This window comes from Ptiloglossa arizonensis, chromosome 7, assembly GCF_051014685.1.
Source record: "Ptiloglossa arizonensis isolate GNS036 chromosome 7, iyPtiAriz1_principal, whole genome shotgun sequence".
NCBI lineage: Eukaryota > Metazoa > Arthropoda > Insecta > Hymenoptera > Colletidae > Ptiloglossa > Ptiloglossa arizonensis.
This window is the reverse complement of record NC_135054.1, coordinates 1,394,784-1,418,400: the sequence shown is the minus strand read 5'-3', so window position 1 is coordinate 1,418,400 and position 23,617 is coordinate 1,394,784. Positions and strand designations below refer to the sequence as shown.

Below are 23,617 nucleotides of genomic sequence, written 5' to 3'. Positions count from 1 at the left end.
TTTCGTTTGAACTCAATTTTTTGAATATGTTCTGGATATGAGTTAACTTGTCGTTTACATTCTGTTGATTTAGTAGACATCCATCCTGCTTCTTGAATAAGTTAGTAAAATTAATCACACACGCACATTATCATATGTATCAGTATTAATTCTGAAAATAGTAAGGTATCTTTAATAAATCATAATTTAATCCTTGAATCTATTTTATATTTTACGTATCATGACAAATGATATTGTTATTGTATAAAGATTTATGTTATACATTACTCATACGTTAGGTATTTTGGTAGATTAAAGTTAATTAAAGTAACTCCGTAACAGAGATGTCAAAAACTAAAATAAATTTATTACATTCTGGAAGTAATGAATATCGTATACACACAACTGCATAGAAATAATCGAAAAATCACTATACTGTCACGATAGTTACTGCTACGTGAAAACGTACCATTAATATTCCCTAGTCCAACATAGTCGCCCTCTTCAGAAAGAATTTTCCGGTTCCGGTTAGGTCTCTTTCAGTATATGACAGATTGGCAAGATGGTGAGTTTTATAAACTATTAGTTAAAATCTTTATTTTTATCTTTGATCTTACACAATGTACACAAAATTTTAGTTAAACATCTTACAATAGCTACTTGTATAATCAATTCTAAAAATATTTTTAAAATGTTCGAAAAAAATAGTATGCTTTGAGCATAATCAATCTAATGATTAATTTATTATAATTTTTTATTATATTTGCAAATTATAACTATATGTACATTATCATTAGTTGTTATAGTTTTTATTATGTTTTAAACAGTTTTCTATGGTACGATATAGAAGAATTTTTTTAAATTAACAATAATATATGTTCATAGGTTAACTCGTGTGTTAATTTCAATAGTGATAAATATGATATTTATGATAATATTTAATATTAATTAATACTTTTATTATATGTTCCAGTCGCTTGTAATTCCAGAAAAGTTCCAGCATATTCTTCGTGTCATGGGCACTAATATTGATGGTAACAGAAAAGTTATGTTTGCTATGACAGCTATTAAAGGTGTCGGTCGTCGTTATGCCAATATTGTGTTGAAAAAGGCTGATATTGACTTGGATAAACGTGCTGGAGAATGTTCAGAAGAAGAAGTAAGAATTAATTTATAATTCATTTTACAAGAATAATATTAGTTTCATCTATTTCATCATTTGATCGTGAACAACTTCAACAAAAAACATAAACACTGTATGTGGAAAACCTCATGTATTGACCATATACATGTGCTAAATGCTCATAAGTGTATAATGCATAAAATCGATTGATCGACTGAACACTTATAAGTTCTGTTTTTAGTTAAAGAATTAAACTGTTATATTGTATGTCTTATAACGAACCTTGCTTGCTTCTTTTAAAATATAGGATGTAGTTAAATAACACGTACAAGGACACACGAGATAAACCTGTAAAAATATAAGAGAAAAATATAAAAGAAAATTTTGTTGCATATTTAGTTTTTTAGTTTAAAACTTAAGTTTAAAAATTCACTGTGTGCATATGCAATTATGCAATATAATAGATAAATCAAAGAAAAATATTATCCATCTGCATGGAATTAAACTTTGTTGTAGAACTCTAATATGTCACTGTTATGCCACAATAATACTTATAAATTACTTCAACTAAAATTATATTTCAATGTAATTATGAAATTTTAATCATAAGTATCTAAAAAAAGATTGACCAAATCTACCAATATGCCAAATTACAACTTAATCCAAAGATCTTGCACTCTCCTTGTTAGTCATAGATACATTAGCACACAATGGACCTTGAAACTCTATTTTCTCTGAAACTAAAATTCTGACAAAAAAATTTTATTCTATATTTTTTTTTCTTAAGGAATCTTGGCTACTTATACATGTTATTTGGCTATACCCGATTTATCATAATATTAATCGTATTTCTTAATTTTTTATTCCATGATATTTTATATATGTAACATTTATTTAAGGTTGAGAAAATAGTAACTATAATGGGCAATCCTAGACAGTACAAAATCCCTGATTGGTTCTTAAATAGACAAAAGGATATTGTTGATGGAAAATATTCACAGGTATGTTCAATTATTAAATTAATCTAATAAAGCATAAGTAAAGATTTACCAATTTTAGTTTTATGTGAGTAATATATAACATGTTTTAGCACGACTTCACGACTACTCGTACAAAATTGATGTACTGATTAGTTGGTAGTTTGTGCAAAAAAAACTGCGCGTAAGATTGCTTGTTAATGTTAACAAGTTAACTAGCATTCTGAAAATTAAAATATTAACGTGCAATATGTGAATTTTTTTTAATTACCATATTATCAGTATTTTCTTGAAAAAGTTTAACAACAACAAAAAATTATTTTGCTTTTTAGCTCACGAGCTCCACCTTAGATTCTAAACTTCGCGAAGATTTGGAACGCATGAAGAAAATCCGTGCTCACAGGGGTTTAAGACATTATTGGGGATTACGTGTGCGTGGACAACACACAAAGACTACTGGGCGTCGTGGACGTACAGTTGGTGTATCAAAGAAGAAGTAATTTTATATTTTATTGCTTATCAATAAATTCATAAATCAAAATCCTTTGATAATTTTATTCTTTAAATGAATTATTAATTCTATTTATAATAAAGAAGATTTTAACATACAATGAATATAATTACAATATTTTTAACAGCAATTAGCTTATAATTACATAAACATTTCATAAATTTTCTACATTTACTACGTTTGCAAAATTGACCACTTATCTGATATGCAAACTTGTGGGTTACTGCTTTTTTTACAGTAATTTGGAGAAAAACAATATATTTGTCAAAAAAGTGTTATTTTGCAAAGTTCACATTTTGAAAGTTAAGGAAACTTCAAACCTATTGCACAATGCGAAATATTAGCTTAACATATCTATAGTGCATAAGGCAGTTTCATTTTAAATCAAAGATAGAATGCAATGGAATGTGCACTAACATTAATTCAATTTTCATTGACAAACGATCAACATTTCTAAATATACTTTCGGCACTTTTCCTCGTTGATTTCCTCGTATACCCATAATATAGTCTTCATCATCAGGTATTTCAAAGACAGTGATTACCTAAAAGATAGAATTAAATCTTTTATAAATTTTAAAGATGTTGACAAATAATATGTATTATCCTTTCAAATTATAATTTATGAAGAATTAAAAATAATTAAAAATTTTAGTTAAACTAAAAAAGCTAAGGTAATAGGCAAGGAAAACTGAAAAGATTTTTAAGGTTGTAAACAAATAAAATACATTTAACGAAATAAAATGATATTTATTTAATACATGCAAAATTTGAATAAATGTACATATATATTTTTCTGTATGTAACTTACTATATAAATAACAATAATTTTTGATACCAAACAAATATACAAACAAATTAGAAAAGACATGTATAATAAACACCAACAATAAATTTAATAAAAATAGGAAAGCTAATATACATAAAGTAAACTTAATACTAGAATACAAGTATCATGCACAATTCTTCGCAGGAGTATAATGCCAAGTTTATAAAAATGTAGATTCTAATCTATAAAAGACTAATTTTATTTGAGTATTATGTATAATTGCAACATATTTATACGTTTCTTTACTTTAAATCTTGCAACAATTGTATGACATACATATCTATAGAAATTTATTTACACTACTGTTTTTCCAATAATCTATTCCTATTTTACATATTATAAGAACAAAGTTTCGGAAGTTATAAGGATGTTTTGAAAATTAATTTAAAACAACATGATAATATGGTATGATAGTTCTTATACAAATACTATTGATGCCCTTCTATATACTTTTTATTACATCCACAATGAATTCAAAACATTGCACTGAATTTAATAGTTGTAAATGCAGAATTGTTTTAATTACACATATTTATATATTTCTAGCAAATGCATCAAACATTAATGTTTATTTTTAATGGAATTCTACATTACGAATTTAAATTAAACCGAATAAGTCTCTTACAATTAAATAAGCCAAATTACAAAATAGGTTTCTTGAGTTAGTTGTTAAATTTTATAACCAAAGAAGTTTATAAATGAAACTTACTTTCAGTAATGGTTCATGCCATTTGTTGGGTTATGTTGCAAGCATGCTTCTGTTTATCTAAATTACAAATTTTGTTACCTCATCTTGCATGACGCTTAATTCACTAGAATCCCTCGCATCATAATCGTATAGTACTCTTGCACGTTCTTGGCCATTTTCCACTGATACATTGGAGGTTGGTGGGGTAGTGGGGTGATAAGGACCCCCAGATAAGCTGGGTAGGATAAATTACAATTTGGATAAGTCTTCAAAATATAATCGACTTTTCTTCATGTAAATATATAAATTTATAAATAATTTTCCATAATATTTTATGATATTGTTTTATATTTTAAATCTATAAATTATAATTCAGTGTTTGTAAATATCAAGAAACGTAGTACAAGATAGTACAAGACTGAGATGATTAAAATCAATTAAAAATTTTACAAATTTTATTGTTGAAAGAATTTTAAAGAGTTTGCATAAATTCTCGTTATTTGCAGCATAAATATACATGATGTATATGACCTACATGCTGATGAATGTAACTGAAATTAATTGAAAATTATATTAATACAAATGTAGGCACAAGCAGCTTGGCAAATTGAAGAACGTAACTAAAACTTATTACATTTGCATTTATAAGATAAATCATAGAAATGTTAGAGTAACGGTTTCAGAAGACACATACACTGGAAAGTTATGAATAAATATCTGTTTTGTTATAGAAATATAAACCAATATATTCTACACACTGCTTTTTGATATATACTTTGTTAATATCAACAAATTTAATTCAAATTAGCATGCATTATAACATTAATTAATTACATAGCATATTTTTAGATATTTAGTTAAGTTTGAAAAGTATTAAAAGAATAATAAACTGCTCTTCATTATATTATTTATGTTATGAATATAAAACTGTATTGGAATTCAACATTTTTCTTCTTACTAAATGTAATAACAATCATTGAAGATTTCAGGAACATAATTTATTAACTGATTGCTAATAATTACAAGTTCGACAGTGTATAATAGACTAAGAATTATTCAATGAATCTATAAGATTATTGCATTAGTTAACAAGTATCTATACATAGAGAGCAAAATTTTTGTATCCTATATTTCAAATCAATACTTCTGCCACAAATATAACTAATTATTGCCTTTAAATGAGATCAATAATTCCTAGAACTAAACTTTTGAAACATCAATATTGGTATCAAAGGTAGCAGTGACATAAGTAGAACCGACAAATGGCGGATTTACAGACGAGTTTTGGGATTGTATGGGTGAGGGGGTTAGCTCGATCACATCTTCGCTGTTGACTCGCAGCAAAGGACTCGGCTGACGCGCCCTGCAATCCCAATCATGCAAGCAGAGATAGAGAATGGAAAGAACACATCAGAGGAATAAATAACAAATAATAAGCATTAAACTGTAGCAGAAACAACAATAAACAAAGATACTATATTCATAATAAAGCATATAATTATAATAAAACACACTTACTATTTTGAAAAATTATAGTAAAAAAAACACTACATCATTTTTGCAGAAGTAAGCAGAAGTTTACAAAGTAATACTTATAACTATGTACAAATCATGATGATCTTTGCGAATGAGTAATGGTTCTATGAGCTGATTCTAAATGCTTTTATGTCATACATGACATAGCATCCAATAATTGTTAAACATTACTCACTCGGATCACCAGAGAGTGGGATAGCTGTACAAGGGTAGTGCAGGATAATTAAAAAGTACCTTCAAAGAGAATAAACTTTAAAAAATAATTTTTTATCTTACCCAGCTAATTCACGCTGCAAATCTTGCATTGTTGCATGACACTGAGCATAATGACGTGCTTGTGCTTCAACAAATTCATGCAAGCAACGCAGGTGGCCAGCCTGAGAACTTGAAACTCCTTCCAGCAATAATTTTACAATTTCCGCTTGACGATCGAATTCTGACTGTGCTACCCTCAACTCCCTCTCTGCCTGAGTAGAGTAATAAAGAATTTTATTCCTTATTTCTAAATAAAGAACATTATTTGCATTTCTTTATACAAATTTAAAGTTATTGATAATATAGATAAATTATAAAATATAATAAATATTTTAAGACAAAAATGATCTATAACTTCTATGAATATTATTACAACAAAAACATCAAATGAATATGTTCAATATGAGATATATAAGAATAATACAATGACAATGCTAAAGACGGAATAAATTTAAATGCTTTTCTATTCATAGTTTGTATGTACATAGTACATACATATTGTATTATGAATTTTGTAATAAAATCTTTTTAAACTATGATATCATTTACTCTGGATTGCAGGTGTATGTATAAAACAGTTAACTATAAATTTTTAGTTGTTAAAGGTATCAGCTTCATCAATACCTGATCAAGTAACACTTCAGCTGATACGCCAGACTCCTATGAAATGCAGCAGTGTACAGGACAAAGCACATAATAAACATATAAAATACTTAATGAACTAAATGATAGATGATAAAACTTACACTTTGCTGGCCCAGCATGCTTCTTGCTTTTCTTACTCTGTTCTTACATGCATCTAAATCCAGTCTAAAAACAATTTTTTTATTAAAACTAAACATTTAAATTTAAAGACAAAAAAGTATATATACCGCTTATTTTCCAATATTGCCATTTCTTTGCTAACAGTTTTCATTTCACCCTCCAAAAATTTTCTTAAGGGTTGTATATAACAATTAGCTGCAGTGCCAATGAAGTCTCTTTCAATTTGTCCTAATTTTTGCTCACATTGACCAACTTTTATTAATGCACTACCTAAAATTAAAAATGTAAAAAAATACTGTTGAACACTAGAATTAAATTATATAGTAATGTTAGCATTAAAAGTTTATTTGTTATTTTAAAATAGAAAATACAAGGGTACCATAAGCAATTCCTGGGCCAAAATCGTTTCCAGCTTCTATCATATCCATACCCACATATTCTAAATTGCTCAATCTATTAGGTTTCTTCTTATCAATTTTCTCATAGAAGAAATCTTCAATTCTATTGCCTATAATAGCATATATATTATACAATGATCTTTTAAAATGATTATTATGAAATGTATATTTGAATCATTTTGTTACAAAACCTGGGTTTGGAGTAAGCACTGATTCCATATTTTTGAGAATTTTTTCAGTCCATGTTTTAGTTGCATTAGCCCTTTCTGAAAGATACTCTAAATTTGCATCTAACTCTGTTTTCCCAGATGTTCCTAATGTTTCTTCTGTTAACTGTAGAAGATAATTTTTATTGGGGATTACACAACTCTACTATTATATTGAATGGAAAATATAAAATTTTACTTTACAAATATAATTCATTGCTAACTTAGAAAGTTATTTTTTTTTTTTAAACGATTTTATTTTTCTATTTTTAAAACAATATAATAAACAAAAATTGGTGATTTAGAGGTTTTACTTTTGTAATGCTTCAATATCCTGAAACATTACAACTACCAGCTTGCCAATAAAACAGCCTTAGTCATTTCAACTTATTTAATATATTCTGAGTTATTGAATGATTAATTATTTAATTCATAGATATTACACATGTTTTGAAGAAGTGTATGTACATAAAAAAAGCAAAGCTTAATCTCAAGCAATACTATTAAAAACAAAACAAATGATAAATAGCAGAGTGTAGAGTACAATTATAGAAATTCGATATATTTAACCTCAACTTCAATAATTAATTTTAGTCAATAGACAAAAATATATACATCATATTTAGCAAACAAAACGCATTATAAAATATACAATTTCGTAAAAATAAAATGAAAGAGTAGCTGTCAGGTGGCGTTATTGTATTTTTAAATTTTGTCCTCGTTAGAAAAAGAGTACAAAATGTCAGAAATGACAGAGTTCAGTTACAACAAGCTTAACAGGATTATTTTCATGTCAGTAAGTATTTGTTCTATTATTATAACAAATATTTCTTACCTGTACCACTCTACTAAGTGCAGCACCAGCATCTTTTACCAATTTCTTAACATTGAAATCCATTTTTATAGCTGTTTCGGTACGAATTTTCTACAATCAACCCTTGCCAGTCTTTATTTTCTATCGACTACTAACTCCGAGTACCACCGTGTAGAGGCGCTTTATACCAATTTGCGCATATAGTTTACCCATTTACAATTTAAAATAGGATTCAGTCACTCGAATCAAATATTTTTCTGTGACACGTTATAAACAATATATAATTTTTAACAATATTATAAATCGCAAATATTTAAAAAGAAAGAAATATATGAATTATTTCAATATTTTGAGTTAACTTAATTTTTAAATGTTAATGCAATTTTAATATAAAATTAATTAAAGTATCTAAATTGTACAAGAATTGTTAAACCTGTAACATAAAAATTCAGGGATCATTCATTTATTAAAAAACTTAGAAACTCTCTCGTACATATATTTAAGACACATATTTTGTGAAGTGAAATGAAATAAGTATTAAAATAAGTATTCATTTATACTTTTATTAGATGATTTTAAAAAACTTTTTGTATTTCTAAAGTATATACATGATTTTGTATGATACTTGAAAAATCCAAAAGATTGCGCGCGCTGCAATTTCATATTCGAGAGGGAAGGGTTTAGTTTGCAAGTCAAGGCGTTCATTTATTAATGATTTGTTATTCGAAGAATTACTCATGCACAGTGTGATTTTCCAAAACTTAAAACGGTGAGTAAAATGTAAAAAATTGTTCTAGTCACACTATGCATGTTAAATTGAATTTTACTACTTCAAATACAAATAAAGGTACATTAACCTTGTATAGAAGTTTGACGTATATAGTCAGACGTATTATAAGTACGTTTCACTGACACTCGTTCATATTTTCAAAATGTCAAAGAATATATGAATGAAATCTAATCTACCCAAAAGTGTATTAATAGTAATTTAATTTTGTAATGCGTAAATCTTATTTGCTGACATGTTAATAGGGTTTGTGTTCAATTTGATTGAAATAGGTTGACTTAATGTTGAATGAATAAAATTTATGTCATTTCGTTAATTATGCTATCAATATTTCATTATTATATATATACATACATATATGTTCTAACATTTTGGAATATATATATTTTTAAATTTGATAAAATACTTCAATATGAAACTGTTCCTTTTATGTTTGGTATCAATATTGTAAATGTAAAATTATTGTATCTTTTTTCTTTAAAATGAAATTTTAGGTTTCAAATAAGGAAGCTGTTAATAAATAGTAAAACAGAATTAAAATCCTCTTATATAGGTTCATTTGCAAAAAGACACATTACACAAATTGCTATGATAGATGAAGAAAAAGATTTTGAAGTTGAGATAATGCAGTCAGAATTGCATACACTGTCTTGGTTACACAAAGTTGCTCCTTGCTTTCCTGTACATGGATCTAAGGTAGAAATAAACAATTTTTTATTCAAGAAAAGTACAGAATATTGCAATGATTCTTTATTTTTCAGATTAAGATAATTCATGAACCCAATGTGTTTTATTTAACTCTCTTACAAAAATGTAAAAATGCAAGAAAAAGAATAACATTTGCATCCTTATATTTAGGCACGGGAAAATTAGAAATTGATTTAGTAAGAATATATAACAAAAATCTTATTAAATAAAAATTTAATAGTATCAGCAATATTATGAAAAAATAATTAATTGTCAAATTTTCTTTTATCTATAGATAAAAGCTATAGATCAGTCTTTAAATATAAGTAATGGTAATCTTGAAATTAAAATTCTATTGGATTTTGTGAGGAGTTCTAGAGGTAAATTAAACTCGCGTAAAATGTTTGAATCATTACTTAATGGAAAATATGGTCTCTCTTGTCAAATTTTTCTGTACCATACTCCTAAACTTCGAGGATTCTTAAAGATGATCATACCAGATCGTTTTAATGAATTAATAGGATTACAACACATGAAGTTATATTTAATAGATAATGATATAATAATTAGTGGGTAAATATCTAAATTTTTAATTTAATCTAGAATTACTTAAGTAATTGATCATATGTGTATATAAATTAAAAGTCAGTTTTTTTTAGAGCTAATCTTAGCAATGATTATTTCACAAACCGACAAGATCGTTACTTTGTAATTGAAGATTGCAAAGAGCTCTGTGATTTTTATAATGAATTAGTTGAAAGGATAGGAGAATTTAGTTTTCTACTTCAACCAGATGGAACTACAAAATTAAATTCCATTGTGAATGTTCATCCCTTTAAAGGTTCCCTCAAAAAATTCATTGAAAAAGCTGGAGATAGCGTGAAAACTCTTTTTCAGAAAAAATTAGAAGAATGCTCTAATTTACCAAAAATGGGTATACTAATTTTTATTATATATATAGCTTTTAAAATTATATATACATTTATGAAGAAATAAATTGAAACAAAAATTTAATTTAAAGTATTTTGATAGAGTTAGATTCAAATACAGATACTTGGATCTTCCCTTTGATACAAATGGGTCAATTACATGTTCATTATGATAGTGAAATAACATTGAAACTTTTACAAACAGCACCACCAGGTACAACACTTAGATTAGCAACTGGTTATTTTAACTTAACTTCAGAATATAGCAATGCATTAGTTAAAGATTGTCAAGGAACATGTCACCTTTTAACGGCACATCCAACTGCTAATGGCTTCTTTTGTAAGTTAGAGTTATTATACTAATATAATTAAATTCCACGATTAAAATAAATAATGTGTTCAGCTGCAAAAGGTGTTGCTGGTGGTATTCCAGCAGCGTACACAAAAATAGAGAAATCATTTATTGATCACTGTAACAATACGAGACAGCAAAAAAGAGTGACTTTATCGGAATTTATTAGACCAGGATGGACATATCATGCAAAAGGATTATGGTATTCTTTACCAGGTCAAGAAAAGCCCTGTCTCACACTTATTGGGTCACCTAATTTCGGTAAATCATGCAGTTTAGAAAACGAGTTATTATTAAAAAATTACAATTTTATATATATTAATTTTAGGTTATAGATCAGTCAGAAAAGATTTGGAGACTCAAATTGCTGTGATGACAAAAAATCAAAAGTTACAAAATGAATTACAAAAAGAACACGAACGCTTATTTTCATACGCGAAGCCAGTAACAAAAAGAACATTTCTTGAACAGGAAAGAATTCCGCCGGCTTGGGTGTGTGCCACTGTTGTTCTATTTCGTTATTATTTTTAAATATGTTATATATATAAAATATCTATCACACCTAATCTAAATCATATTTAATTTATACTAATTTTTTGACGAAGTTTGAACACAAATTAAAAAACTTGTTCCTTGTACAGAATAAAGATGTAAATAAGTTAAACGGATTATTAATTTATTAGTTTTCATTTATCGTGTACAGTGTATTTAAAATTAATGAAAAAATATAAATTAAAAAATCTAAGCATCCTTTTCCATTATTTCCATTAATAAATGTGTTCAATTGTATAGATTGAGCTACATGGGTTCAATAAATAAAAAATACATTGCATGTGGTTATACTGATAATTATTTGTTGATTGACATACTATCCTGTATGGAACGTGATAAAACTTTATGGTACTATGATTGCGACGTTTTATACGAAACGTTGAAATGGTGGAAGCAATTCCAATTAAAGTGCAGAAATAATATAAGAGAAACTGTTCATAATCGTTTAGAATAGTCATTGTTCACTATTGAGAGTCACAATTAATGTGACTCTGGAAAGTAATTGTTTTGATGACACTTTGCACAAATGACTGGATCGATTTTGCACTAGAGTTTTCCAAAAATGGCAAACAGAAAAATTTTTTCCACAGTTTTATTTGTCGTCAAGAAAGAAAGTTTCTTCTTTGACAAAAAATTCAATTACTTCTTCTTCTACATTCTTCGAATCTGAATCTAAATCGTCTGTATCAATATCTGAAAAGAAATAATTTTAACATTACGTTCTGGACACCTGTATATAAAACCTTTAAAAAAGATATTTATTTTATTAATACATACTATTACGTAATTCTAAACGTCGCTTTTTCTGGTTATTCCATTCTAGAATACGTTTCGAACGATATTCCTCAAATGCTTTCATTGCTGCACAGCGTTTTTCAATTAATTCCTATAAAATTTTATTAATAAATGAGATGTGTTCGCGTTAAATATATGTCAATTTAAAATAACTAGTACCTTCGAAGCACGTGTTAATCGCATACGATCTTTGCTCTCAAATTGTGCAGAATACTTCTTCAAATTTTTCTTAATTTCTTTAATTTGTTCTGGCGTCAACAATGTTGCCGGTCTTGGTCGCCATAGTAATTGATTAAATTGGTTTAAATTAACTCTTTTTAAGATACGACCTTGGAACGTCCATATCCAATATCCATTATCGACGCTAGTTTTCCAACTAGAAACGGCTGTCACAACATATCTGCAACAAAATACATATTTAAGTAATTTACATAATTACATAATTATCATAAATAATTTTCATAATATAATTTCTCTAAATAAACAAATTAATGTCTATACTTACCGTCCTGTAGGATCCCATTCCACGTCTGAAGTTTGATAATGATCAGTTGAATTCATGATAGTAAAATCATTAGTGTCAATAAATTCCAAAGCTCCTGCCATAGTTGTCAATCCAGCAAGGACAATAAATTGTCCTGATGGTGACCAGAACAAATGATTGCAAGCCTTTTTCTCCAATTTCTCTATTAAGTAAAACAAGCATTAAAATATATAATGCTATAGTACATTTTATTATTATTATTATTATTCAAATAATTATGGTAATTTCCGCTTATATGCCTTCAAATTGGTTCTCTTTATTTCCATATATTCGGAGAAAATCGCAATTTCTTTATCTTGAACTAAAGTCGAGGATTACATGTACCATCCAGCAAGAATAAACGGGATACATCCTTATTGCGTTAAGAAAAATGATTCAGTAATGGAAATTAAAATTGTATATTTTTCATTATACCTTCATAAAAGTTTAATAATGAATTGACAAGATTTACCCAATAAAAATTATGCAAGGAATTGCTTATTTTTGTTTAGTTTAAATGAATGGATATTTTTCATAATTATTTTCGTTATTACAGCCATTTGGATTAACGGGATGTTAATGAATAAACTCTATTCAGTTCATGTAACAAAAAATTGAAGACATACAAACGGAGCTCACTATATTATAATACGTTCCATGAAACAATGAAGTGGATACAAACAAAACCACGTAGCCGCAGCAGGGTCGTATTGATAAGAAACTCTATCCCGAATATATGCAAATACAATATAATAAATAAAATTTTGGTCACGTGACAAAATCTGCTTACATCTAACTTTAACGTCTTATGGAACATACTATATGACTTACTGAGAAGAGCAGGCTGATGACCATACCGCACTTCATAGAAACTGACATTAACACTTGGAATCTCTCCATGAATAATAGCAAATTTGCTCCCAACAGGTTCCCAGGCAAATGCATGAATTGGTTCCTTTATTTCTACACTATCAACTGGAATTTGTTTTTCTCTCATATGAAAGATTTCAAAATTATATGACATACCCTGATAATAAAAGTATAAATTATTATAAATGCAATATATATTTTTTGTTATGTTCAGGAATCGATCTATCAAGTACCGTATACTTCTGTTCCGTTTTCTCCTTACGCTTGGCAAAACGATCAACTTTTACACAAAGATAATCCCCCGATTTTTGCCAATAGATTTTGCAATCAGCTACATTAAACAAATTCTTGTTACGTGTTTCATTACGGCTGGAATAATTAATTATTACAATATATTTTATAAGAAAGTTAATATATTAACGTAGCAATTAAAATTATTACTTTGGAATTTCAAGAAGGGTAACTCTAGCTGGAACATCTTTATCTTCTGGTACCCAATAAGCAAGAATATTATCTGTTGGAGACCAACTAAAATCTCTGATTCCAGGAATTTTTATACTTTTTTTGTCCAACAACCCAAATGACTGTAACATTTATAATGAATCAATTTATCAAAATTTGAATAATTGTATTATGTCATGTAGCACAAAAGAAAAAGCATACAGGTGTTTCATAAACACTCAGAATATCTTCTCCCATACGAGCAAGATATTTATCATCATGTGACCAACGAAAGATGGGCCATACTGAAGAACCATCTGCATAAAATGAACGCTTTTCCTTAACGGTAAGAATATCCCAAATTACAAGACGTTTCTGATCAGAACCAAGATCAGTTCGAGGAGTATATGTTACTAAATAACGTTCACAAGGTGAGAAATCAATACACTCAACACCCTTCTGATTGAATTTTGCTTTTTGCTCAAATTCTTGACCACCCCATAATGCAACTCCTGGTTTGTGAAATGTTGACAAATATGTTCCTAATGGTGACCATTTAACATACGTTTCTGTCCAACGCTGTTGAGAATGTATCATTTTTGAATAACATAAATCAACAGTAAAACTTCTATTATAATATAAAATGTACAAGAACTTACAGAACGATCTTCTAATAATGTTGGTTCAGGGGCAGAATTCTGCCAAACCTGAACAGTAACAGTAGGACCATTTCCATAAAGTACACAAAACTGATCATAAGCATCTGGCTCTAAAAGATAATAATGTAAATCTGTCGATGCTTTGAATGGTTGTGGTTTTGGTGGTTCCCACTCATCTGGAATTTCTTCAAATTTTTTGAAATCGGTAAATAAATTTACTTTAAATGTATGTTGCTTGTCAATTTTATAATTATTTACAGATTGTGCAGCTGCTAAGGCATTAAGAGGATTATTATATTCCAGAAATATGTACCTATAATAGAATAAATTATGTACAGTTTTAAACATACAACACAGATTATAAGTATTGAAAAATTAAATCTACCCTTTTGTATATCCATTTTCATTTTTGGGATAATATTGATTTACTATTGTACCAGATTTGCCTAAGATTTTGTTAATGACAGACTGAAGTTTTTCCAATCTTTCTGGTTCAACTTGAGGAACTCCATCAACAACAATAACTGACTCCACCCCATCTGTCTCTGATGGTTTCTGCTTCAAAATATCACCAAGAAGTTCTACGAATGTAAAACACATTAACATTTACATTAAAACATTAATTATTTGAATTGCTAATTATCTAAACAATTAATTATCCAGCACAGAATGAATCGCATATTTAAACTATCTATATAACAATGTGTACATTTTAGGTTTAAAAATTGTAGTACCAATAATATTCAAGAATGGTTAAACACACAGATTATTTTTGTACAGGCAGTCCAACCAGACTTGAATAAATTCCTTTTAAAAAAAATTAATCAAAACTATAAAATAACAATTTCTTATTTGCCATTTTGTTTTCAAGAGCTGTTTCAGCAACTCTGGTAAATCCTCACATACAAATATTAAATACAACTCCTTAGAAGAGTTATTCTACAAAAAAATGTAAACCGATGCAGTCCCTATTATCCCCAACTATATATTAATTCTTCATTTTTTTTGAAAATGACTTTCATGAAAAATCTGTGAATTATTTACTGACCATCAATGAATGTTATGGATGTCATGAATATTATATTGTCTTTTATAAATTTTATCATTTTTATAATTTGATAAAGTTAAAGGAATTGTTGTTCTGCATTTTATACTACATATTTATCCAGATGGTGACAATGTGGAAAATGTTTTTCTATAATATACAATTGCAACAGAAGTATTGCTATGACAAGTTTTCAGTGCAAGTAGCAAATTCTTGTATTTGTAGTTACTGTATCACGTTATTACGATAATTTCAATGATACAAATGAACCTGTAGTATATAATACAACAATAGCATAACTGTAGTACAGCAGTGCAAAATATTACTACTGATTACAGAGGCATTGACACAAAAATGATCTAATCTAATATCATTTTATTGCGATTGGTTAAATGAAAAATGTAGAAGGTGCATATATATGCAAAATTTGTTTGTCATAATTTTCTTAAAAAACAAGTAGCAAATAAAAAAGTATTATTTTATATTTTCAATTAATTTTTTCATAAGGAATTCACCAATACCTGATTGCACTACCACTACCAAAACACCCTGAATATAAAAAAAATCTAGGATATAAAATTATGAGTAAGATGCACTAATATTTGTATTATACCAACACACTATAAAATTGAAAATGCATTGAATACTGTATTACAATGGGCAAAATGACAAAAAGATTAACGTTTTGTGATGCTGTATATTTATTCTAAAGTATGTTTGAAATTTGGCGCTCTCTACAAACGATTAATTATTTTGTCATAATACATTTCTCTTATTAGGTATATACTCTTTTATATAGTAAACATCCATTTTTGAGAATCATTTTATTTTTAGTCGTTTTACGACATATTCACAACTTTCGTTTTTCCAAATTGATTATTCGAAAAACCACTTATCCAAAAGCATTTATTTTCCGATTGATTCGGATAATTAACGTTTTACTATATTTCATATTCATGACAATGTATTACGAGAACTTTTTTCGCGATATATGTAATACATTTGGTTATTAAAAGAAAGAATACTCGTGACTTTTAAGGTTAAATTCGCATACCACATTGCGATTATACGTAGCCATGCCTTCAATCATCGTACTGCAGCTTCTGTCGAATGTCACTCGGAAAGATTGTATTTACCTTCGTCGGTGATATCGTCGACAAATCCTTCAGGATCACTAAAATTCGGCTCTTCATCGTCGTTTAGTATATCGTCATTATTTTTAACAGAATCTTCATTTTGAAACGTTTTATCCGCCAACGTTTTCTTCGCCATCTTGGAAACCTCTCAATGTACGAGAGTTTCAACTGAAAATGGCAGTGAATCCCCTCTTCGCATTTAGTGCAACTTTAAGAGGTAAAAGGTGGTCAAAGTTGAGTATTAGTTCGTGGAGACAATATTAACCAATATTATCAGACCTACATTCATATTTTTTTACCACTACTGTCATTTTATTTATATACATTCATCTATTGATTGTAAAATTCTAACTACATATTGATTAACTTTTATATCGGATAACGAAGATAACAAAACGTGTAAAATGTATAAGTATTGAATTATTTATCGGGAATATTTCATTGCATACAATTAAATTGAAAATTTATGTTTAATAATTCAATATTTATAATAAATAAAGAATTAAAGATAGTTATAAACTTCAATGAATGTGAATAAGCATGTGTCAGATCTGAAATCATCGTAGAAACGTACATACATGATATTGCACATTGCACTGCCCATAATGGGATTTTTTCTTGATTTCAATTAATAAATTTGTTTATATTGTAAGTCTGCTGAGTTATGTTACTTTACACATTCTGTTAATCAAATTAAAATGTTTTTAATACAATATCTACAATTTTGTAATATATTTACTTAACCATAAAAGTATAAATATTACAGAGAATATTTGTATTACAATTGCAGAGAAGAAAAAATTATTTTTAGAGATTAAATATAGTTTCTAAAGCTCGATATTACTGAAAATTATTATAAAAATAATTTGTAACTGTAGAAATAAATTGAATGAAAGAAATGTCTATATTTTTGTAAAATTGTGGGCACTGAAAAGATTCTGTTACATGTATACATTCAAAGTCATCACAAACTTGAAAATTGTACAGAGTATCATTATCAGATCCACAAAAGTTCTATGTACTAGCTAGAATAGTAAAAATGAAATATAGATACTCATTCATTCTATAATATGACAGAGTCCAATCTCAACGATTCGCAATATTTCATTGTATACAATTTTCATTCTATATTCTCCTTTCTTTATTTAACAAATTTCTGTAATCATTTCATGTTTTTGTTAAGATTAAAACAAATTTAAGAGTATTGCATAATTAAAGTTAATATTCTTTATTTCATTTCTACAATGATGTGTACAAATACAGTTGTGTACAAATAATAATAGATAATTATGCAAAACAACTTGTAATCATCATTTCATGCTTTTGAAAATCCAAGTACTGCTTTTGACATTTTTGTATAATAAAGTATATATACCTTTAAAATACAAATTATCCAAATTGAACTAACAAGAGAACATGTATCGATTCACTTCAATTTTAATGCGTTTTTCTAGAATAATAGCATACTGTTTCGTATTTGTGCTAAATATTAAGTGTAGATATCCAATAATTTAAAAGATATAAATAATTAAAGTTACATACTCTCAATGTACATTGTAAGTGTAAACACAACTTTGAAGCATCATTGGCACATTGAAATGAATACATAGGTGTTAATCTAAAAGTCCAATGATCACTGTTTGTGTGTGTTTGATCAACATTTATTTACTTTTGTTACAGCAGTGTATTAAATACACAAACAGTACAGCATTGCATACACACAGCAAAAGTCTGTTATGCTCATATTTATTTTTCACTATGGAATTAGTTTAGTTAAAACAAACAAGTAAAGTTGGAGATTAATTCATACGAAAAATTAATTTTTTTTACAAGTTATACTAACAATTCCATTGAATACTTCTATTTCATTTTCTCCTAATATAAAGAGCATTAGATAATGATAACAAATCATACCTTGTATTAATAATTATTGCATAAAATATATTCGAAAAAGAAATTTAAATGAAATGAAAAAAATTCTGCCAATTCCTTACATTTCACAAGCAATATCTTTAGAGTTTCAAGTAGTCCCAGAGTTTTAAAATTGAAATATTTTCAGCATCAAAGTTGGGTTAAGTTTTGGGCGTCATAAGCGACAGCGGAGCGTTATTCGATTTTAAAGCTACTGCTAACGTTTAGGACACCCAACACTTGTCCCAAATTTGATTGTCTAAAACGGAAAATTGAGGCGGCCGTTTAGAAAGCGACGATGAATAATCCTTTGTTAGAAATGTAGATCGAGATATGTATAATGTTTAAGATATATGGAAAAACCGAACTTGCTGTCAACTTAAACTCCATTCTGACACTCTTGGGTATTAAATTTACAATTTTTTAACTGAGGTATCCCCGATCCCCGCGACTAAATACTGACAATGTTATTCGACATAGGGGGTTAATGATATCGCGAATCCCTCGTTCGGTGAAACATCAATTTCGATGTAAACTCAAATCGTCTCCCACTTGAAGAACAACAGCAACTCAATGACTTACAATGTTGGTCGTCATTCAATGCATGGCAGTGGACAGGATATCGTATCAAGTGACACGCGAGTGTGGAAGTACGTGAGCATTAGTTTTCTAACATTTAATCGTGTCTAATAATTCCTAATATTTTCGTTACTTCCTATCGGTGCTTCGTCTAATATTGATACTATATACTTTTAATTATAAATTCAATCAATACGACTGAAACAATTAAATTGTTTTTGTGCTTTTTCTCTTCATTATAGAGTGCGAATCTATATAAATCAATCCGTATTTACGAATTGTAATTGTGGACAAAATATTTCGAGTTCACTTATTTTTTAATTATAATACAACAATATTCATTTCGATATTTATGTTTTAAATTTTTAGTTTCTTTTGTTACAGATTACCAATTGTAGCGATGATGTGAAAAGATCAATTAAGAATAGATTAATTCAAATCTTATTTTGATTTCGATGCGAGGAACAATTTAAAATGTTAACCATAAATCGATAATTGGAATAACTCGTATATTACTGGATTTTGGTCGTGGTTTAATATTTTTCGTTTGTACGTAATGTAATCGATGTTCCATAAAATTATCTCTACGAACCCGTCGCAATTGCGTTTGCGTATGCGTTTCGGATGCAAATTTTTCTACGCGTAGCCGCGTATTAATGTGTCTTTGGAACACGAGTAAGAACCGATCGACTTTGATCTTTGCAACGAGTTTTCCAATATTTATGAAAATCGCGATATATATTTCTCGACGAGAATGAACATGTTCGCAACTCTAATAACGAATACCCTCTATTGAATAATTGCAAATTAAACGAATTTGATGCTTGGCACGACAAAGTGCGAACCATTAAGAAGAAGCAATATTTTCTTTACAAGCACTCGATGAACAACTCCTCCCTTCCTCTCATATTTTCTTTCAGCAATTTTGACGGCCGCGCGCAATGCGGCTAGTAGAGTCAATATTTGTTGCGTAGATTTATAATGTTTTTCGGAGCAAAGTGGCTCCGAGTAAAGTCCCGTTTAGAGTTTAGGTCTACGCGATGTAGATTCAGTGTTTCTCGCGTATCGTAAATTCTCTCCAGAGCATCGTGGCTCTCTTTGTTTTTTGAATCCCGCCAATAGAATCACTTTTGTTCGCCGACTTTGATACTCGGTCGCGTTGCTAATTTAGTTTATTTTTTTTATTTTTTTCCTTTTCGTAATATCTAAAATTAATCGTCACCGGTATTAGAGTCAGTGAATCACCGAAGAGGAGTCTCGGACGGTGGTTCGCGAATAAACAATGTAATTATCTACCACCACTGTTCTCAAATGCATGCGTATTAGCCCTTGTAGTTTACTATTAGATCATCCTATAAGTAATGTCGTTTCTTAGCGTACTTTAAATAAACACTCGAATCGCATCTCGGCGATGTGTTTATAGAAACTTCTTTCTATGCAGCTTAAAAAGTGCTCTCTCGAAAAAAAATTTAAAAATGAGCGTATGCGAACTTCATTTGTGGCATTGTATGCTATATGAATTTAAAAAAGGTAGTACAACTACGGATACGGTTAAAAACATTTGATTTCGGTTAAAAACATCTCAACCGAGATCCGGTCGACCAACAGTGTTCAATCGTGAGGTATTGAAAGCTTTAATCGAGTTAGAACGATGAAATTGCTGAGAGATTAGTCAGTAGCAGCAGTACTGTTCATAGACATTTAATATAATTGAGAAAAGTATCGAAACTGGGAAAATGGGCACCGCATGTACTGACGGTTTCTAACCGTATCCAGCGCATGAACATTTGTGTTTCCCTGCGAGATCGACAAATAATCGTTCATTTCTCGATCAGATTATTACTGGTGATGAAAAGTGGGTCTTATACTGCAATCCGAAATGAAAACGTCAATGGCTATCACCTGGTCAATCATCTTTACAGTGCCCAAAACCAAGGCTTCATCCCCGGAAAGTTTTGTTGTGCGTGTGGTGGGATATTAGAGGAATTATTCATTATGAGCTTTAAAAGCAAAATCAGACCGTAACAGCTGAGATTTACAGCCAACAACTTGAACGTCTTCAAGCAGCGTTAGTGGAAAAACGACCATCATTAGTGAATCGCAAAGGTGTTCTATTTCACCACGATAACGCTAGGCCACACACAGCAAGTAGAAGAGTAGAAAAAATAAAAAATTTCAATTGGGAACTTCTGCCACACCCACCATACTCTCTGGATCTTGCCTCCAGCGATTGCCATCTATTCTGGTCAATGCATCATTTTTTAAGTGGAAAAAATTTCAACAATAGCGAGGATGTAAAATCAGCACTAAGTGAGTATTTTAATACAAAATCCCAGAAGTTTTTCGAAAATGGAATAAGAAAGTTGACTGATAGATGGAAAAAGGTCATCGAAACTGATGGTCAATACATCGATGATTGAAAATAAATGTAAGTATTAATTTTTTTCACCGAAAATCACCGTCAAAAAACGACACTGCTTATGGGATGACCTAATATATCTATTATATTTTCTGATTTTTTTAGATTCCGTATCCAAAGACCTGTTCGATGACATCTGGCTGGGACATCGGACAGTACCTGTCTGTCAGTACTAAAAATGAAACCATTTTGAAACTTTAGAAACAGATCGTCAGGTTTTTTGTTTTTTGTTTTTTGTTTTTTATTACAGACTCTCCACCTTGGGTCTTCTACGATGACATCTGGCTCTTACCGAGATTTTCACCTGTTCGTGTTCTACGATCGGTAAGTCGCATGCAATTTTTTATTCCTCCGGTCCCCAAGCATGTCGTAGGACAAAAGGTCCGAATTGACACGGGTGACCGGTTATATTTATATTTGTTAATTTCTGCGAGTACAGTGACCGCGAGTATATTTACCATATTCTCCCAAGCAATGATATTTCTCGTTTTACTTGTACGTATTTCTTAGTTGAGGTTATAGGGCCATTTTGTATACCGCGTTTTTTATACCGCGATATAATTATTTAGCGAAGAAGTCAGATACCCTCTGACTTCGCAATTTTAATAATTAGTATTAGGCAAAAACGATATTATCGAATATTCGATTAGTTTCTATATTGTTCGAGTCTCGTGTTAAAATATGATTCGAGTACTAACGTTTATCCGTAGTTTTTATGTCACATTTCATATACAAGAGGGCATTTCGCGATGGTTAGATTTCCGAGTCAAAGTAACAGATTTCTACACAATTTTCCAATTTTTCAAGAATTTACATGACGAAATCGGTTATTCCACCAAGGGTTATTCAAATACCCATTTTGTTTAAATTAGTGTCGCGAACAAATACCAATAGCGATTGCAATTAGTTTTACGGACGATAAATCGTCACGATTTGAATTAGTGTTGCGAACAAATACCAATCGCGATTGAAATTATTTATACAAATAGTTTTTATAATTTGAGTTAGTGTTGCGAACGAATATCGAGCGCGCTTGTTTTCGATTTTGCAAAATCTGAATGCAGATTGCATTTATTTCTAGAATAGCGTTGCGTTTGATAAGTACTTATCGATAGCGATTGCCTTTAGTGTTGAGAATGACGAATATTGAACGCGGTTGCATTTGTATTTTCAATTAGCGTTGCGATATCGATTAACCGCGTTGCTTCGAATTAACGACGCGACGTGAACGGTTCGCGGCTTTTTTTCTATTAGTGTTGCGACTCATGTAACGCCCAAAAATTGCCACTGCAATCACTATTGGAATCACGAAACAGCTGAATCAGCTGTCCAACATGTGATTCCCTCAGTCTGAAATGATTGCACTCGACTATTAAAGATAGCGTTGCGTATTATTTAATACACATAGGTGCACGATATTCAATTAGCGTTGCGAACTATAAAGCGCCCTAACATGGTTGCTTCCGGGAGTTTTTTTATTTTGCATTTTACGATATATTATATATAATATATATATTATATATATATATATTAGTGTGGCGAATAACGAAGCAGCTCGCGCGATTTTTTTTGAGAATTTTTGTTATATTTCGATCAGTTAACTTCACGAATATGAAAGCAACCTATTTGGTTGCTCTCGGGACTATTTTTTCTTTTTTTGCAATTGCAATTTCGAGCGTTGCAAGTCGAGCGTTTGTAACTGAAAATACTGCTGAAACGTAGAATCGTATCTGAAATGTATTTTTTACGAATTATACATATTTATTACGCATTTGGCGTATTTGTATAATAATTTTAGTACGGTGCCAGTAAAACGATGACGATGATAAATTTAACGAATTATTGTAGCTTC

General features: G+C 29.2%; 5 protein-coding genes across 21 annotated transcripts; 3 read left to right on the top strand and 2 right to left on the bottom strand.

Annotated features, from left to right (window-relative positions):
* The first annotated feature begins 480 nt into the window (after window positions 1–480).
* On the top strand, window positions 481–2,623 carry Rps18 (ribosomal protein S18). Of its 2 annotated transcripts, XM_076315506.1 has the most exons (4): window positions 481–544; window positions 953–1,138; window positions 2,002–2,103; window positions 2,412–2,623. In XM_076315506.1, the coding sequence occupies exons 1-4, from the start codon at window positions 542–544 to the stop codon at window positions 2,577–2,579; spliced, it is 459 nt and encodes a 152-aa protein (XP_076171621.1). In that variant the 5' UTR covers window positions 481–541; the 3' UTR covers window positions 2,580–2,623. The 2 variants fall into 2 exon arrangements, with proteins under 2 accessions (XP_076171621.1, XP_076171620.1); XM_076315505.1 differs by lacking the exon at window positions 481–544 and having other exon boundaries at window positions 944–1,138.
* A 3-nt stretch (window positions 2,624–2,626) lies between these two features.
* Window positions 2,627–11,322, bottom strand: Endob (SH3 domain containing GRB2 like, endophilin-B). Of its 8 annotated transcripts, none has more exons than XM_076315498.1 (10): window positions 11,257–11,319; window positions 8,102–8,337; window positions 7,252–7,393; window positions 7,042–7,170; window positions 6,770–6,932; window positions 6,644–6,707; window positions 6,522–6,557; window positions 5,919–6,109; window positions 4,206–4,341; window positions 2,632–3,134 (listed from the first exon to the last, which is right to left on the bottom strand). In XM_076315498.1, exons 2-10 carry the CDS (start codon window positions 8,162–8,164, stop codon window positions 3,021–3,023), a joined length of 1,038 nt encoding a protein of 345 aa, XP_076171613.1. In that variant the 5' UTR covers window positions 8,165–8,337; window positions 11,257–11,319; the 3' UTR covers window positions 2,632–3,020. The 8 variants fall into 8 exon arrangements, 7 of the variants coding, with proteins under 7 accessions (XP_076171619.1, XP_076171613.1, XP_076171614.1 ...); XR_012992609.1 differs by having other exon boundaries at window positions 3,033–3,134; window positions 4,128–4,341; window positions 11,257–11,316; XM_076315503.1 differs by lacking the exon at window positions 2,632–3,134 and adding an exon at window positions 5,818–5,841 and having other exon boundaries at window positions 4,239–4,341; window positions 11,257–11,321.
* Window positions 8,035–11,563, top strand: Pgs1 (Phosphatidylglycerophosphate synthase 1). 6 transcript variants are annotated; one of them, XM_076315493.1, is made up of 9 exons: window positions 8,036–8,062; window positions 8,650–8,849; window positions 9,362–9,563; window positions 9,629–9,751; window positions 9,850–10,127; window positions 10,214–10,488; window positions 10,587–10,823; window positions 10,896–11,096; window positions 11,164–11,563. In XM_076315493.1, the coding sequence occupies exons 2-9, from the start codon at window positions 8,818–8,820 to the stop codon at window positions 11,364–11,366; spliced, it is 1,551 nt and encodes a 516-aa protein (XP_076171608.1). In that variant the 5' UTR covers window positions 8,036–8,062; window positions 8,650–8,817; the 3' UTR covers window positions 11,367–11,563. The 6 variants fall into 6 exon arrangements, with proteins under 6 accessions (XP_076171609.1, XP_076171608.1, XP_076171607.1 ...); XM_076315492.1 differs by having other exon boundaries at window positions 8,042–8,062; window positions 10,887–11,096; window positions 11,164–11,560; XM_076315495.1 differs by having other exon boundaries at window positions 8,043–8,062; window positions 9,421–9,563; window positions 10,887–11,096; window positions 11,164–11,560.
* A 104-nt stretch (window positions 11,564–11,667) lies between these two features.
* Window positions 11,668–17,016, bottom strand: Eif3b (eukaryotic translation initiation factor 3 subunit B). Its single transcript, XM_076315491.1, has 11 exons — window positions 16,857–17,016; window positions 15,061–15,256; window positions 14,676–14,988; window positions 14,239–14,595; window positions 14,017–14,159; window positions 13,809–13,944; window positions 13,537–13,732; window positions 12,688–12,868; window positions 12,342–12,582; window positions 12,165–12,273; window positions 11,668–12,080 (listed from the first exon to the last, which is right to left on the bottom strand). The coding sequence occupies exons 1-11, from the start codon at window positions 16,990–16,992 to the stop codon at window positions 11,980–11,982; spliced, it is 2,109 nt and encodes a 702-aa protein (XP_076171606.1). The 5' UTR covers window positions 16,993–17,016; the 3' UTR covers window positions 11,668–11,979.
* On the top strand, window positions 16,766–23,226 carry LOC143148815 (uncharacterized). 4 transcript variants are annotated; one of them, XM_076315507.1, is made up of 8 exons: window positions 17,078–17,089; window positions 19,117–19,171; window positions 19,248–19,417; window positions 19,731–20,630; window positions 21,182–21,656; window positions 21,721–21,774; window positions 21,871–21,930; window positions 22,016–23,226. In XM_076315507.1, exons 5-8 carry the CDS (start codon window positions 21,596–21,598, stop codon window positions 22,273–22,275), a joined length of 435 nt encoding a protein of 144 aa, XP_076171622.1. In that variant the 5' UTR covers window positions 17,078–17,089; window positions 19,117–19,171; window positions 19,248–19,417; window positions 19,731–20,630; window positions 21,182–21,595; the 3' UTR covers window positions 22,276–23,226. The 4 variants fall into 4 exon arrangements, with proteins under 4 accessions (XP_076171624.1, XP_076171622.1, XP_076171625.1 ...); XM_076315510.1 differs by lacking the exon at window positions 17,078–17,089 and having other exon boundaries at window positions 18,870–19,171; window positions 21,182–21,201; window positions 21,269–21,656; XM_076315509.1 differs by lacking the exons at window positions 17,078–17,089; window positions 19,117–19,171 and adding an exon at window positions 16,766–17,073.
* The last annotated feature ends 391 nt before the right edge of the window (window positions 23,227–23,617 follow it).

Bases quoted from the DNA above. Each gene is read 5' to 3' on its own strand.
- LOC143148815 (XM_076315509.1), top strand. From the start codon at position 21,596: ATGCATCATTTTTTAAGTGGAAAAAATTTCAACAATAGCGAGGATGTA. The intron at 21,775-21,870 runs GTAAGTATTAAT...TGATTTTTTTAG, and splicing joins ATCGATGATTGAAAATAAAT to ATTCCGTATCCAAAGACCTG. The intron at 21,931-22,015 runs GTCAGTACTAAA...TTTTTATTACAG, and splicing joins ACATCGGACAGTACCTGTCT to ACTCTCCACCTTGGGTCTTC.
- Pgs1 (XM_076315492.1), top strand. From the start codon at position 8,818: ATGCACAGTGTGATTTTCCAAAACTTAAAACG. The intron at 9,752-9,849 runs GTAAGAATATAT...TTTTATCTATAG, and splicing joins GAAAATTAGAAATTGATTTA to ATAAAAGCTATAGATCAGTC. The intron at 10,489-10,586 runs GTATACTAATTT...GTATTTTGATAG, and splicing joins CTCTAATTTACCAAAAATGG to AGTTAGATTCAAATACAGAT.
- Rps18 (XM_076315505.1), top strand. From the start codon at position 944: ATGTTCCAGTCGCTTGTAATTCCAGAAAAGTTCCAGCATATTCTTCGT. The intron at 1,139-2,001 runs GTAAGAATTAAT...CATTTATTTAAG, and splicing joins GAGAATGTTCAGAAGAAGAA to GTTGAGAAAATAGTAACTAT. The intron at 2,104-2,411 runs GTATGTTCAATT...TTTGCTTTTTAG, and splicing joins TTGATGGAAAATATTCACAG to CTCACGAGCTCCACCTTAGA.
- Endob (XM_076315498.1), bottom strand. From the start codon at position 8,164: ATGGATTTCAATGTTAAGAAATTGGTAAAAGATGCTGGTGCTGCACTT. The intron at 7,394-8,101 runs GTAAGAAATATT...TATCTTCTACAG, and splicing joins CACTTAGTAGAGTGGTACAG to TTAACAGAAGAAACATTAGG. The intron at 4,342-5,918 runs GTAAGATAAAAA...TATCCTACCCAG, and splicing joins TTGCAGCGTGAATTAGCTGG to CTTATCTGGGGGTCCTTATC.
- Eif3b (XM_076315491.1), bottom strand. From the start codon at position 16,992: ATGGCGAAGAAAACGTTGGCGGATAAAACGTTTCAAAATGAAGATTCT. The intron at 15,257-16,856 runs GTAAATACAATC...TTACATTCGTAG, and splicing joins CGACGATATCACCGACGAAG to AACTTCTTGGTGATATTTTG. The intron at 12,274-12,341 runs GTACTAGTTATT...AAAATTTTATAG, and splicing joins GATTAACACGTGCTTCGAAG to GAATTAATTGAAAAACGCTG.